The sequence below is a fragment of the Schistocerca serialis genome, chromosome 7, assembly GCF_023864345.2.
Source record: "Schistocerca serialis cubense isolate TAMUIC-IGC-003099 chromosome 7, iqSchSeri2.2, whole genome shotgun sequence".
Lineage (NCBI taxonomy): Eukaryota > Metazoa > Arthropoda > Insecta > Orthoptera > Acrididae > Schistocerca > Schistocerca serialis.
Genome location: NC_064644.1, coordinates 327,372,799 through 327,388,313, shown reverse-complemented (window position 1 = coordinate 327,388,313; position 15,515 = coordinate 327,372,799). Strand labels below are relative to the sequence as shown.

The 15,515-nt window shown below is 42.4% G+C and overlaps 1 protein-coding gene across 1 annotated transcript in view; it reads right to left on the bottom strand.

The window, feature by feature from the left end:
• Positions 1-6,068, bottom strand: part of LOC126412473 (DNA topoisomerase 3-beta-1) — a 127,817-nt gene extending 121,749 nt beyond the window's left edge. The window contains exons 1-2 of the mRNA XM_050082085.1: positions 5,868-6,068; positions 5,644-5,783 (exon numbers count right to left, since the gene is read on the bottom strand). Of these exons, the coding sequence (XP_049938042.1) occupies positions 5,644-5,783; positions 5,868-5,958 (231 nt within the window). The 5' untranslated portion in view covers positions 5,959-6,068. The remainder of the gene's footprint in view (positions 1-5,643; positions 5,784-5,867) is intronic.
• Between the last annotated feature and the right edge of the window lie 9,447 nt (positions 6,069-15,515).

Below are 15,515 nucleotides of genomic sequence, written 5' to 3'. Positions count from 1 at the left end.
ATGTCATGTAATAAGCCTTCTGGAGGTTGAAAAAGACAACAACGACATGCTGACAATATGCAAAGGATAGTGGACGCCAAGTGAAACAAATTATCAGCAGTGGGGCAACGTTTGTGAGTACCTCCCTAAGAGGCAGCTAAAAGGCCCCAAGACTCAAGGAGCCAACACAGCCACTTATTCATCATACATTACAGGGAACGTTGGTAAGACTGACTGGGCAATAACTGTCCATCTCCGGGGCATTCTTACCCGCTTTCAGTACCAGAACTATCGCACTTCTCGCCACTGAAATGGGAACTCACCCTCATTCCAGGTACGGTTAAAGAGGGCAAAGACATGACACTGACAATCCGCTGAGAGATGTTTCAGCATTTGGTTGTGGATACGGTCTGGCCCTCGGGCCACATCCGGGCAATGGGCTGAGGCACTGGAGTGTACTCATTCACCAAATGGAGTATATTATGGCTCCAGGTAACAGGTAGTAAAAGATAAGCAAATTCCCTCCACCCACTATTTTATGACCCGAAAGGTGGGGTTGTAGTTATCAGACACAGATAAGTGAGCATAATGCTCAGAAAAGTGTTTGGCAACTGCTTCTCAATCAGTATAAACAGCTCCAGCTAAGGAAATACTTCTTACACCTCCAGGAAACTGGAAGCCACAGAGACGTCTCATGTTTGTCCACACCTGTGATGGAGAGGTACGTGACCAATGGTGGAAACATACAGTTCCCAGGATTCTTGCTTTTGTCGTTTTATGAGGTAGCGGACAGTGGCACAGAGCCATTTAAAGGCAATGAGGTGCTACAGTGAAGGGTCCTGCTTCTGGTGTCAGAGCCCGCCTACAATCTCTAATGGCCACAGTGATCTCCAGGGTCCCAAGGAAGAGGGGATGGCTTGAATGGCTGCCAAAAGAATGGCCGTCATTCTATACTGAAGAGCTGCATCGTTACTGCCTTGCGGTGAAGAGCTAAGTACGACAGCAGAGGTGAACCCATCCAGCCAGCATTATGGAGAACCCAACTGGGCAAGCAACACTGAAGGAGGGACAGGAAGATCAGGAAGTGGCCACTACCTCACAGGTCTTTGTGGAATCTCCAGTAGATAGATGGCAGAAGATCACGGCTGCAAAAGGAGAATCAATAGCCGAATGAGTTGTGTGTGCCACACTGAAGTGTGTGGGGGCACCAGAGCTCAGGAGGCAAAGATTGAGCTGTCTCAGGAGGGTTTTGATATCTTCACCATGGCCAGTGATCAGTGTCCAACTCCACAAGGGTTATGAGCAATTAAGTCATCTAAGACTAGGAAAGGGATGGGGGAGCTGAGAAAGTAATACAGACAGTACATCCTGGGACATGACATCATTGGGAGGCAGGCAGATTACAGATGTGCCCTGAGCAGCCACAGCCTCCAAAGATATATCAAAAGGCACAAGGTCACTATATATACAGTCCAGAACATACATACAAACTCCACCTGATACCATAGTTAGTATGATTCTTAAAATAACCTTGGCGGCCACAAAGGGCTCGGATCCAAGCTGCTGCAAACCACATTTCTGGGACGGCAATACACAATGCAGGGTAAGTACTTAAAAGCTGCTGTAGCTCGGCCAAGTGTGGAAAAATCTGTTACAATTCAACTGGAGGACCAGAGTGTCCTTCTTCCCCTCCTCCTCCTTCGAAGACAACAACTGGGAAGGGGGTGTCCCTGAATTGTTTTCAGGGATAGAGGAAGAACGAGAAGTCTGACAGCCAACAGTCTTTGGTTCCTTCAGTCACTGAGTGGCACCTGGCTGTGGATCAGCAGCAACTGTGGAGGGATAGTCTCAAGTGACCTCTTCCTAGCTAGAAAAGCTGGAGGAGGATGAGGTGCCTCCAGCTGCGGGATGGAGACTGGTGTCCCCGGCAGATGGGGAACCAATGCTTCTGAAGTGGGTATAAGTGCAAAAGGTCCCCCAACCTACTGGTGGAGGATGGAGCGAGGGGAGGGGTGGGGGGCAGCGGCATTAGTGGGCGGATCTGAGGACTCATTGTAAGAGGCCCAATAGAGGAAGGCACCATCGACAGAGAAGGCGACGATGTTGCAGCTGTAGCATAAGACTGTCATCTGTAAGGGATTAAAACACTCATACTTTTTTCTGGCCTCTTGTTATGTGAGCTTGTCCAAGGTCTTATGCACCTGGACTTTCAACTCAAGCTTAAGAATGGAGCAATCTGGGAAGCAGGGTGGATGGAGCTCTTTTCAGTTTACAGAGATGGAGCCAGGGGCACAAGGAATCTTTCCATGCAACGGACAACCAAAATCTCTGCAGACATGCAGGGTTTTGGGTGAACTATAACAACAAGAAAAAAGGGTGCCAGGGAGGAAGGGCAGAGAGGCGGAGCATACACCACAGCAGGTGACCTTCCCTGCACAACACGCACTTCTGTAAAATTGGGATAAGACGTTAGGTGAAACCCAATAATGGTGACCATATAATCATTAGTAGAAGGTAAAGACTGCACTGGGAGCAAAACTGGAAATCAAGACCAAAATCATGAAACAAATCCAAACAGGCCATCCAACGGAAAGTCAGAGGAGAGAAGAGATAGTTGAAGTGTAGGTTTGCAGCACAGAAAGAGAAAGTAGTGCTGCAAAGGCTAGACCCTGTGGTAGCCAAGCATGTACTCACTGAACTGTTGTGAGCCCACTGGGAGGCAAGATGTCAGTCCCAGACATTCTCATCTCACATTTTTGAAAATGGTTAATTCAGTAACATAAATGTGACATTTAAAACCATGCAGGAGGCAGACAATTCTTATTATAATAATCAGTATTCTACAGTCAAAACTTCTAGGTCCCAAAGATAAAAGTCAAACATAAGGCAAGGAATGACTTTATTGCTCATGTGATTTGTTTTGGAATTTGTCCATCAACAGATATCCAAAAGTGATTACGGCAAGCAGCCATGACATTTCAAGTTGTACATGAAACAAACACTCACAGACTACTCTGTGAATATTTGTTTTAAATGCAACTTGAAATGCCATATCTACATGCAGTAATCACTCGTGGATGTCTGATGATGGATAACTTTCATAAAGAGTCGTATGAACAATAACATTATTTCTTGCCTTATGTTTGACTTTCACCATTGCAACCCAGTCACCCTGAATGCAGAACTACTGATCGTTTCAACTTCAAGTTTGGCGTTGAATAACAAATAACAAAAAAAAAAAATTCTGTGTGATATAAATACAAATTTACAGTTCCTGTATTTTTTCCTTTGGTTGTCGTATGAAACCTTGCTTCTTGCCAAATTTCATGATTCTAGGCCAATGGGAAGTACCCTACATGTTTGGATGAGTGATGTTGCAAGAATCAAAATATGTGGCCTAAATGGCTGTAGCTTTTGCTTCAATGACTTAGAAGCTTACATTTATTAAACCACCTAAGGCCTATAGATCTTAGAATGTTGCATAAATTTCAACTTGATATGTCTACCTGTTCCTGAGAAAAAGGGGTCTTAACAGATAAACGAACAGCTAGAGAGTCCAACACTAAATGACAAAAAAAAAAACTGTGATGTGATATAATTACAAATTTACAGTTTTGAATTTTTTTCTTTTGGTTGTACTGTGAAAGCCTTCTTTTTGCCAAATTTCATTATTCTAGGCCAACAGGAAGTACTCTGTAGGTTCTGATGAAGGAGTTGTGAGTCTCAAGGCATGCGACATAAATGACCATATATTTTGATTGCATTGACTTAGAAGCTTCAGTTTATTGCACCACCTAGGGACTGTAGAGCTCTGTAAGTGACATAAATTTCAACTTGATATGTCAACCTCATCCTGAGAAAAAGAGTCTTTAACAATTGGACAGACAGATGAACAACAGAGCTATCCTATAAGAGTTCTGTTTTTACTGATTGAGGCAAGGAATCCAAAAATGTGCTTTCGTTTGTAGGTATTTGCATATAATTACATTATCAGTGGAAATATGTCTCCTTTGTTGTTGTGGATGAGGGACAGTACTCCTGGATCTGATTTCATATAGGACCACTTAAAACGAAGTTCAGTATTCCTGTTTCTGCTTTCCCACCTTAAATGTCAGTTCCTGCCTCTTTCACGAATGCCTAAACACTAACTACCTTGCCACTCAAAGCCTTTACATATGGCAACAATATCTTTCGGTTTGTTCATGTTTGTCATGTTACTGGCAGTGAGAAGCAGTAAGCACATTACTTTTGAACAGTAAAGTTTATTACAGTCAAATGCTCACCCAAGTTCTTTACTGGCTAAAACTGTTTTTCAGTAACTGACAGATACCTCTTGGCAGATGCTATATTGTTACAAGTGAGGACTCAATATCTATAGGCTACTGGTCTCCTATTAGAAGCTTGGCTGAGTCACAACTTGTGGGAACTCAATGTTGGGTTCTTAATAGAAGTCATCCACTAGAAGCCTGGCATAAATACTGACTTCCATCATGTTCTCACACAATGATGGATGACAAAGGACCTATCTGCAATTGAAAACTGTGTAACACTACAAACCGTTCTGACTGTTAAAAATTACATGAGTATTTGACTGCAATGAACTTAACTGTTCTTCGGATTTTGTGAGATGTCTTTCAATAACATTCTACTAGGCTCGCTTTTGAGGGTGTCACACATTGTAATTTTCAGAACAAAATGCATTTGATTTTTCATGTCTGTATGTAGAGTCCTCTGATTTGTTTTACTTGTATTATGTAACCATTTCTATACAGTGTCTGCATGTAATGTACTAGATACATATCAAACAGTATCTCTCAGGAGGAATGGAAAGTATTCAGGGATATGACAGAAATGAACATTCAAAGCAAAAAAATCTAGTCAATGTGGGTCTACAATGTATACTGTAAGAGCTATGGACACTTCTTCGATCTTCGAGTCTATGAAACAAATATTTTCTACCGCAAGCATTTTACTTTTTATATTTTGGGAGAAGGTAGTATGAACCAAAAGAAGAAAAAATTGTCTAGAAAACATGGACGATAAAATGCACATCTTTAAGAGCTATGGGCACCTGTTCAGTAGGAGAGAAGGTGAACAAATGCTCATAGGTCTTACGGTATGCATTTTGGAGTCCATGATTACTAGACTTTTTTTGCTTCAAATAATAGTTTCTGTCACGTCTCTGAATATTGACCATTCCTCCTGAAACACCCTGTCTACAGTGCTTGGTCACCTTTCTCCTGAACTTGAGCAACATTCCTTCACATTTTTCTGACCAGAGTTAAAAGCTATAAGTTCCTGCTTGAAGTATAACACAAATGCCTCTTTATCCAGTTTATTGAACATATGAGCCTAACTCTTCCTATATAATGTAGTTGCCCCTTCTAAATAGTGATTATTAATGCTAAAACTGTCTCTTGTTCACTGATTAATAACTTTGCAATATATGCGTACTTATAGAGGTCAGGGCTATTAACTGCCATTATAAATAACAGATGTCTGTCACAAGTTGGCTTCCCAGAGACTTGTTCTAAGCGGTTCAGTTCCGTTTATTAAGATCGTAAAGATACAAACGCTCTGTAAAACAGTCGTCAAATGTTTCTCGCAGTTGGAACTATAGCTGCAGAGTGAAAAGGGGATAAGAAGAAACAGAAACAAAATTACCGGGTCCACTCGATCCCAGTTATTGTACTTTCCACAGAAGTCCAAAGTCATAACGTGGCCACATACGGATGTCATTCGGAAAAGAACGGTCTCGTTCTGAAACTGCCCGGTCCACTCGTGCACTGCGCACGCTTCTGATCCTGAAAAGAAGGAAACAGCACACGCTTGTTTTTTTGGGTTCTGGAGGCGACTGCAAAACAGTAATCGAAAGAAGAAATACAGACCTCTTCTAGAGTTGCTTTTCCCATTACTTAGTATGCTCGCCAATGACGCAGCCAAAGAAGGCTTTTCTGCTACCATTAACGCCACTTTCATGTTTTTTAATTTACAGTAGTGCCCCTAACCATAAACAAACTTCACACACCTCCACAACGCTGCACAGTTTACATTTGCACCAACGATGTTACCCGGTAGTGTTCATGTTTACCACTCGTAGCTCTCAGCAGAGTTAATATTAATGTTGATGACTGGAACGATGATAGAGACTCTATGATCGAAGAGTGAATGTTATAATAAAATTCGCTTTTTGGTTATGGAAAGTAGTAACTTTATTTATATATTCGCCCAAAAATCTATTAAGTTGTTTGTGGAATACATCATTCATTTGCAAATATTGCTAACGAAGTACGGTACTCGGGATAGTAGTTACGTATAAGAACAACAACTAAAGGGTCATACGACTCTGTGGTGACGTCAATTATCCACTGCGCCAAAAACAGCGGGTGAAAGCTGCAGCTGATAGATATTTATCTTTGCTGTAGTCGGCTTCGTTACGAGTTGTTTATTCTTGTTAGTTTTTGATCTGTGCTTGGAAAATAAAACGTTTTCTCATCTCATGAAAAAGCTGTTACTTCATAAAATATAAAGGCTCCCACAGTGGTGACCCCGAAAAATCGTAGCAGAAGCATAAAGAAAATATATATACCGACGAGAATAATGAAGTCAGAGACAAAAGCATGGGGCAGTGGAATCAATATTGAAGACTACAGTCTGTTCGACCAAGGATCGCGGTCCACGCCCTTTGATTCGCCACAAAACGGAACGACAGATGTTAACGCAAAAGATGGGAGTACCTACGCGCGACACGGGAATGTTAAGCTTTCCGCGTTCTGGCCGACGCGCCCCCAGCTTTGGTCTACGCAGGCTGAATGCATATTTCGGCATTGACAAATTTAATATAGTGGTTTCACATCTAAATTTAGAAGTGATAGAGCAAGTAGAAGAAACCTTGTCGCAACAAAATTACTTTGTGCTAAAGGAAGCTCTCATACAGCATTATACGTTGTCACCAGATTTGCGACTACAAAAAATTTTCGCATACGAAGATTTGGGCGACAAGACTCCGCCACAAGTACTCAAAGCCTTACGTACATTAGCCGGCCCGGAACTCCTATCTGAAGAGTCTTTACGTCTAATATGGCTTCGTAAACTTCCTGCCAACATCCGTGCCGTCATTGCAAGTCTTGGCAAAAAAGGCAGACACCATCGCAAACACCTTAACTGCGTGTTCCGAATTCAACTACAGCCAGGATAGAGGCCCAAGAACGTGTAGTGTGATGGAATCTGACGTCAGTGAGCCAGGAACATGCAATAATACTTCCCAACATCAGTGCTCATCGACCGAACCCAACATACAGCAACTGGCAGCACAAGTGGCAAAACTCAACGTGCAAGTAACTTCACACCAGCAGCAGCTACGAAGTCGCAGTTGGAAAAGACGAAGAAATGCTATCCAACAGGATTTGACAGATCAGTGGTGCTGGTACCACAGACGCTTCGGTAACACTGCCCGTCAATGTATTCAACCCTGCAGCTACCCAAACTTAAAAGGCGGGCGGTAAAGGGCGCTAACGTTCGTCAACAACAACATAGGCGCCCGAGTCATAGCGTGATTCAAAGAGGTGAAAACGCCACGGTATCTGCAGTCAACCAATCACACCGACTGTTCGTGTTGGACCTCTCTTCAGGTGAGAAGTTTCTGATTGACACAGGTTCAGAAATCAGTGTTTATCCAAGAAAGAGAGGTGATATACTCACGACAACAACGCAACATGTGCTGACTGCGGCAAACAATTCCAGAATATCTACCTATGGTGAGAAACAGTTGGCATTACATCTGAATTCCAACTTCCATCCAAAATGGACTTTTGTGGTTGCTGATGTGCCGAGTCCTATAATTGGAGCGGACTTTTTACGGAACTACCGACTTATGCCCGACCTGGTTAACCGTCGTTTGGTGACAGTTCCCACAGAAGGGATATTGCCTACTGCGTCTTCCGCGTCGGTTCAAGTGCAGGTCGATGTGCCCGTGTCTTTCCGCACGTAGATTTCCGGCTCCTCTACCGCGTCATCCGCGTCGGGATATTGTGATACGGTTTCGTACCCGCAACTAAGCGGGGCGCACACGTGTGCGTCACGCAAGAAGACACCCGACAGTCGTAACGATTTGTAGGCAATATCAGAGCACTGTCGGAGGAATCACTTTTTCGTAAACTGCTTCAAGACTTTCCAGCACTTACCGAACCCGTCAACGCAACCAGGAAATGCAGACACAATACTCAACACCACATCAGCGCGACACAAGGTCAACCCGTTGCCTTCCGCCCGCGGCGTCTGCCTCCAGAGAAACTGCTCGCGGCGCGAGCTGAGTTCGACAGACTTCTAAAAACGGGTATTGTAAGTAGGTCTGATAGTTCATGGGCATCTTCAATTCACATGGTCCGTAAAAAAGACAATTCATGGAGAGTATGTGGAGACTACAGGGCGCTCAATGCCCGCGCAATTCCCGACCGCTACCCAGTACCCAATGTGACTGATTTTAACAGTACGATTAGCAATGCCAAAATATTTAGTGTGATTGATTGCGCCAAAGCATTTTCCCAGGTTCCCATGGCTCCATCTGACATTAAAAACACAGCAGTTATCACACCATTCGGTTTGTTTGAGTACAATTTTATGCCATTTGGCCTCAGAAACGCTGCCCAAACATGGCAAAGATTCATGCATGAGGTGCTTCGAGAATTACCATTCGTATTTTGTTATATGGACGACATTTTAGTATTCTCTGGTTCTGTATATCAGCATGTCGAACATCTGCGGCAGCTTTTCCGCCGTCTGACAGAGTATGGCATAATTATTTACGAAACAAAGTGCACGTTTGGAAAACGCGAGGTTAAGTTTCTGGGGTATTTGGTTTCAGCAGCAGGCCTGTCACCTTTGCCTGAGCGGGTTGAAGCAGTACAACAGATGCCCCTTCCCACAACTTACAAAGGACTTCGCAGATTTTTAGGCATGCTCAACTATTACAGACGTCACTTACCTAAATTAGCTGCCGCCCAAGAGCCACTCACAACGTTACTTGCAGGTAAAAATACAACAGGAAATCGTAAAATTCCATGGAGTCCAGATGCTGAAGCAGCTTTCCATGACTTAAAGAAATGTCTTTCTCGGGCAACACTACTGGGACATCCAAGATTGAGCGCTCCTTTAGCGCTCATGGTTGATGCGAGCCAAATGGCAGTGGGTGCAGCGCTACAGCAAGAAGTTGATGGCAGATGGCAGCCGCTCACATTTTTCTCTAAAAACCTGACTCGACAGCAGCAAAAATGGAGTGCTATTGACCGTGAGTTGCTTGCTATTTACTTAGCCATAAACCATTTTCGCACGTCTGTCGAAGGGAGGCACTTTGCAATTTTTACCGATCACAAGCCGTTAGTAGCTATATTTCAACGAGACACAGAGCCCAATTCACCACGTCAGTGCAGGCAAGTCGAGTACATTGCACAGTTCACAACTGACGTGCGTCACATTTCAGGAAAAGACAACCTGGTCGCAGATTGCCTGTCTAGGAATTGTGCCAGTTCAAATTCAATTCGTTGGACCGAGTTAGCGTCTAAACAACGAGAAGATCCTTTCTTGCGCCGTCTAATAGAGGAACAGAGAACTGCGCTGCAGCTCAGACGTGTGTCTGTCCCAAATGTTCCAGACGGAATTTGCTGTGATATAGCAAAAGGAAAGGTGCGAGCTTACATACCAGAACAATATCGTCGCGAGATTTATAGTGCACTACATAACCTATCACATCCAGGAGTACGAGCTACAGCCAAGTTAGTTTCCTCCAAAGTAGTGTGGCCTGGAATACAAAAAGATTGTCGTGCATGGGCGCGTGCATGCCTAACATGCCAGCGTAATAAAATCAGCAGACATGTCTTTGCACCTATTGCTGACTTCCCGACGCCATCTGCAAGATTTTCACATATACATGTGTACATTGTGGGCCCGCTATCATGCTCTTCAGAACAACGCTATTTGCTCACAATCATTGATCGTTATACCAGGTGGCCAGAAATAGTTGTAATACAAGACATTTCTGCGGAGTCGGTTGCAAAAGCACTGTTGCATTCATGGTTCTCCAGGTTTGGCGTTCCGCAAAACATAACAACAGATCGCGGAAGGCAGTTTGAAAGCCAACTTTTCAATGAACTTTTACTACTGTGCGGGTGCAACCACCTACGCACCACAAGCTATCATCCATCTAGTAATGGAATGGTGGAACGACTACACCGCACGCTCAAAGCTGCATTAATGTGTAGTTCCACTTCATGGCCTGAAGCACTACCGCTGGTCCTACTCGGATTGAGAACGCCCGTGAAGGAGGACTTACAATGCTCTTCCGCAGAATTGGTTTATTGCGAGCAATTGAGGGTTCCTGGAGAATTTATCGTTCCAGCATCTACACAGCCGTTCGCCCCTGAGCTATGCACGCAATTCGCGAGACAACTCAGCGTTAGAATAAGGAACATCAAACCCACTAACCCTGTCAGACATGGAGACTGGAGAGTGTTTGTATATAAAGACCTGCAAGCAACGTCCAACGTGTGGCTTAGGGATGTTACGGTGCGCCCGCCGCTTGTTTCGCCTTACTCTGGACCATACAGGGTAATCACAAGAGGAAGCCACAGCTTCAAAATCGATAAGGATGGTAAAGAAGAGACAGTCTCAATTGAGCGGCTTAAACCTGCTTACACCGAAGAGGGTACACTCCTTCCTCGGTCTGCAAAATCACCCTCAAACGTGGAGGCCAAAGAAACAGCAGAGAGTCTCGCCGAGCCCTCGGTTTCAGAAGAGGACAACGAAGCAGCAAGTGCAGAACAGGAGCAGCCATTGCCTGCACCAGATGTTTTCACGAGAGCTGGTAGAAAAATCAAGTGCAAGTTTCCCCACATACCCGGTGCACCCAGTTTCAAAAGGAGGGGGGCTGATGTGGTGACGTCATTTATCCACTGCGCCAAAAACAGCGGGTGAAAGCTGCAGCTGATAGATATTTATCTTTGCTGTAGTCGGCTTCGTTACGAGTTGTTTATTCTTGTTAGTTTTTGATCTGTGCCTGGAAAATAAAATGTTTTCTCATCTCATGAAAAAGCTGCTACTTCATAAAATATAAAGGCTCCCACAACTCCATACAAATACATTTTATTGTTCTACTAGGTGGAAATGGAAATGAGCGTTTGGCGTCATTGGCCGGGAGGCCCCTCGCGGGGCAGGTCCGGCCGCCATACCGCAGGTCTTATTACATTCGGCGCCACATTGGGCGACCTGCACGCCGGATAGGGATGAAATGATGATGAACACAACACAACACCCAGTCCCTGAGCGGAGAAAATCTCCGGCCCAGCCGGGAATCGAACCCGGGCCCAGAGGACGGCAATCCGTCACGCTGACCACTCAGCTACTGGGGCGGACGTTCTACTAGGTGCAAAGCATGTTGTCACAAGCATCGTTTATAGCAAAGTTGAAAGTAGCAAACTAACTGCAGGTCCAGAGAAGTTACTTGAGCTACCTCAGAGTAGCGATATTGTTCTGGGCGACTCCACACACACACACACACACACACACACACACACACACACAGAGCAATAATGTCAGGTTGTTGTTCTTGGAGTTCCAGAAGTTTCGAAAGAGTACCTGCATACCACTGTTTCGATTTTTTTGACAGTAACAAAATGAAAACACTCTGAAATCGAGTGAAGTATAGCAGCAGTTATTCCATGATAACTACGACATAATGCTGGTGTTTCGAAATACAGCCACCATGGACGCAGTCTAATGATGCTGTTGCTATTCAGTTGTGGCAGAATCCCAGTTGTGTCACAAAATACAACAGAGTTGCACTATAAGTGACATGGCAAAAGTTGTGCTTCTTGGGCGACGTCACTGAAAACCGGAAGTTCACACATGCAACTGTAGTATGCCTCTAACTGTGGTGTCATTGTAGTTGTGTGAATGAACATGGTTTAAGTTACGCTGATAGTGAACTAATGTGCTATGTGAATGCTTCATTTTAATATTGGGCTACCAATCGTGTTTATTTCGTGATGCTGCAACTTAAACATAACTGAGTGATGTAATTCTGTGAGTGAGATACTTGAAATGTTGCAGTCGATCGATTGTCATAAGAGATTATCGATTCTTTCTATGTGTTTGATTCACTAAATGTCATGGGTCTTATGTCCAAAAAGTGGATGCAAAATAAATGTACCATCATTCAAATAAAAGAAATCCAATTTTGGAGATAAATGTGAATATTCTTGTACTGGTATTGAAAATGGATGGAATTCAGTGTGGTAATTCAGTTATAATTTTACAGGCGTTCATATTTCATATCAACCTTATAAGACGTAATCAATCAATCTCCACCAGTTATTACTGTTATTCATCTTCTTGTTCAGTTTTTAGGCCACTGAAATGTCCTTGATTGACTGTGTGAATGAAAGCGAGCAAATCAGGCTCATCCTTTTTCTTCTTTGCTTGGACTTTTCTTGTTTGTAGATACACTAGAGAAATTGGGATCACACCACATGCTTCAAACCTTCTGCTTCTTCCATGTTTTGGGGCAATATGTAGAAGATATAAATTAATATCATCATTCACAGTTTCTTTGTACAACATTTTGTAAGGCTTCTGTCTCTAGAATCTCATCCATTTGATTTTGATCCAGTTACACTCACTATTGTTTTCATTTTTCTTCTTCCTTACTATTGCATTTTGTAATTCATTGAGTGCTAAGAAGCCATAATGCTCCATAAGAATTTATTTTTCCTGCACATATTTTGTGGCGATTAAAGTTCTTCTTATTTAAATTCTATTTTATAAGATCGAAGTCTCTGTCATTAGGTAGCTAGGACTGACCTGACAGCAGGAATTTTAAATTAAATCTGTCTAGATTTGAATCAGGATCCTGTGTCACATTCATTTTATATTCGTGTTTTGGCCACCATATGTGTCACTGTAAGTAACTACATGTTTCTCAGCTAAGTAAATGATTCATGTATATATTTTGGCAAACAGGTACTAATTTCTGTTTGATCAAAAAAAGTATGTACGTGACAATCTGTTACATTGTGCCATTCAGAGTTATTTGTGCTGGGCAGGAAATACTCGCATTTGAATGTGCTCGAGATTTCCTGTACACTGCAGAAAATTTAAAATGGGAAATGTGTAGGTTAAAGTTAGATATAGTGGGAATTAGCGAAGTTTGGTGACAGGAGGAATAAGACTTCTGGTCAGGTGAATACAGGGTTATAAATACAAAATCAAATAGGTAGTTTTAAAAATGAATAAAAATAATAGGAGCACAAGTAAGCTACTAAGAACAGCATAGTGAATGCATTATTGTAGCAAAGATAGACACGATGCCCATGCTTACCACACTAGTACAAGTTTATATGGCAACTAGCTCTGCGGATGACGAAGAGATTCAAGAAATGTGTGATGAGATAAAAGAAATTATTCAGAGAATGAAGAGAGACGAAAATTTAATTGTCATGGGGGACTGGAATTCGATAGCAGGAAAAGGAAGAGAAGGAAAAGTAGTAGGTGAATATGGAATGGGGTAAGGAATGAAAGAGGAAGCACAGAGAATAAATTAATCATAGTTAACACTTGGTTTAAAAATCATGAAAGAGGCTGTATGCGTGGAAGAGGCCTGGAGACACTGGAAGGTTTAAGATAGATTATATAAAGGTAAGACAGAGACTTAGGAACCAGGTTTTAAATTGTAATACATTTCCAGGGGACTCTGACCACAATCTATTGGTTATGAACTGTAGATGAAAACTGAAGAAACTGCAAAAAGGAGATGGAACCCGGGAAAAACTGAAAGAACCAGAGGTTAGAGAGAGTTTCAGAGAGAGCATTATGGAACGATTGAAAATAATGGGAGAAAGAAATACAGTAGAAGAAGAATGGGTAGCTTTGAGAGATGAAATAGTAAAGGCAGCAGAGGATCAAGTAGGTGAAAAGACGAGGGCTAGTAGAAATCCTTGGGTAACAGAAGGGATATTTAATTTATGAAAGCAGAAAACATAAAAATGAAGTAAATGAAGCATGCAAAAAGGAATACAAATGTCTCAAAAATGAGATCGACAGGAAGTGCAAAATGGCTAAGCAAGGATGGCTACATTACAAATGTAAGGATGTAGAGGCATATATCACTAGGGGTAAGATAGATACTGCATACAGGGAAATTAAAGAGACCTTTGGAGAAAAGAGAACCACCTATATGAATATCATAAGCTCAGATGAAAAATCTGTCCTAAGCACAGACGGGAAAGCAGAAAGTGGAAAGAGTATATAGAGGATCTATACAAGGGCGATGTATTGAGGACAATATTATGGAAATGGAAGAGGACGCAGGTGAAGATGAAATGGGAGTTGTGATACTGTGTGAAGAGTTTGACAGAGCACTGAAAGACCTAAGTCGAAACAAGGACCCGGGAGTAGACAACATCCCATCAGAACTACTCATAGCCTTGGGAGAAACAGCAGAGGACAAAACTCTACCATCTGGTGAGCAGGATGTATGAGACAGGGGAAATATCCTCTGACTTCAAGTCGACTATAATAATTCCAATCACAAAGAAAGTAAGTGTTGACAGGTGTAAAAATTACCGAACTATCAGTTTAATAAGTCATGGCTGCAAAATACTAACACAAATTCTTCACAGAGAATGGAAAACCTGGTAGAAGCCAACCTCGGGGAAGATCAGTTTGGATTCAATAGAAATGTTGGAACATCTCAGGCAATACTGTTCCTATGACTTATGTTAGAAGATAGAGTAAGGAAAGACAAACCTATATTTCTAGCATTTATAGACTTGAGAGAAAACTTTTGACAGTGTTGACTGGAATACTCTCTTTCAAATTCTGAAGGTAGCAGGGGTAAAATACAGGGAGCAAAAGGCTATTTACAATTTGTACAGAAGCAGGATGGCAGTTATCAGAGTCGAGGGGCGTGGAAAGGAAGCAGTGGTTGAAAAAGGAGAGAGATAAGGATGTAGCCTGTCACTGATATTATTCAGTCAGTATATTGAGCAAGCAGTAACGGAAACAAAAGAAAAATTTGGAGTAGGAATTAAAATCGATGGAGAAGGAATAAAAACTTTAAAATTTGCCAATGACATTGTAATTCTGTCAGAGACAGCAAAGGACCTGGAAGAGCAGTTGAACGGAATGGACAGTGTCTTGAAAGGAGGATATAAAATGAACATCAACAAAGGCAAAACGTGGATAATGGAATGTAGTCGAATTAAATCAGTTGATGCCGAGGAAATTAGATTAGAAAATGAGGCACTTAAAGTAGTAGATGAGTTTTGCTATTTGGGGAGTCAAAATAACTGATGATGATCTAAGTAGAGAGGATATAAAATGTAGACTGGGAATGGCACAGAAAGCTTATCTGAAGAAGAGAAGTTTGTTAACATCGAGTATAGGTTCAAGTGTTAGGAAGTTTTTTCTGAAAGTATTTGTACAGAGTGTAGCCATGCTTTGAAGTGAAACATGGACGATAAATAGTTTAGACAAGAAGAGAATGG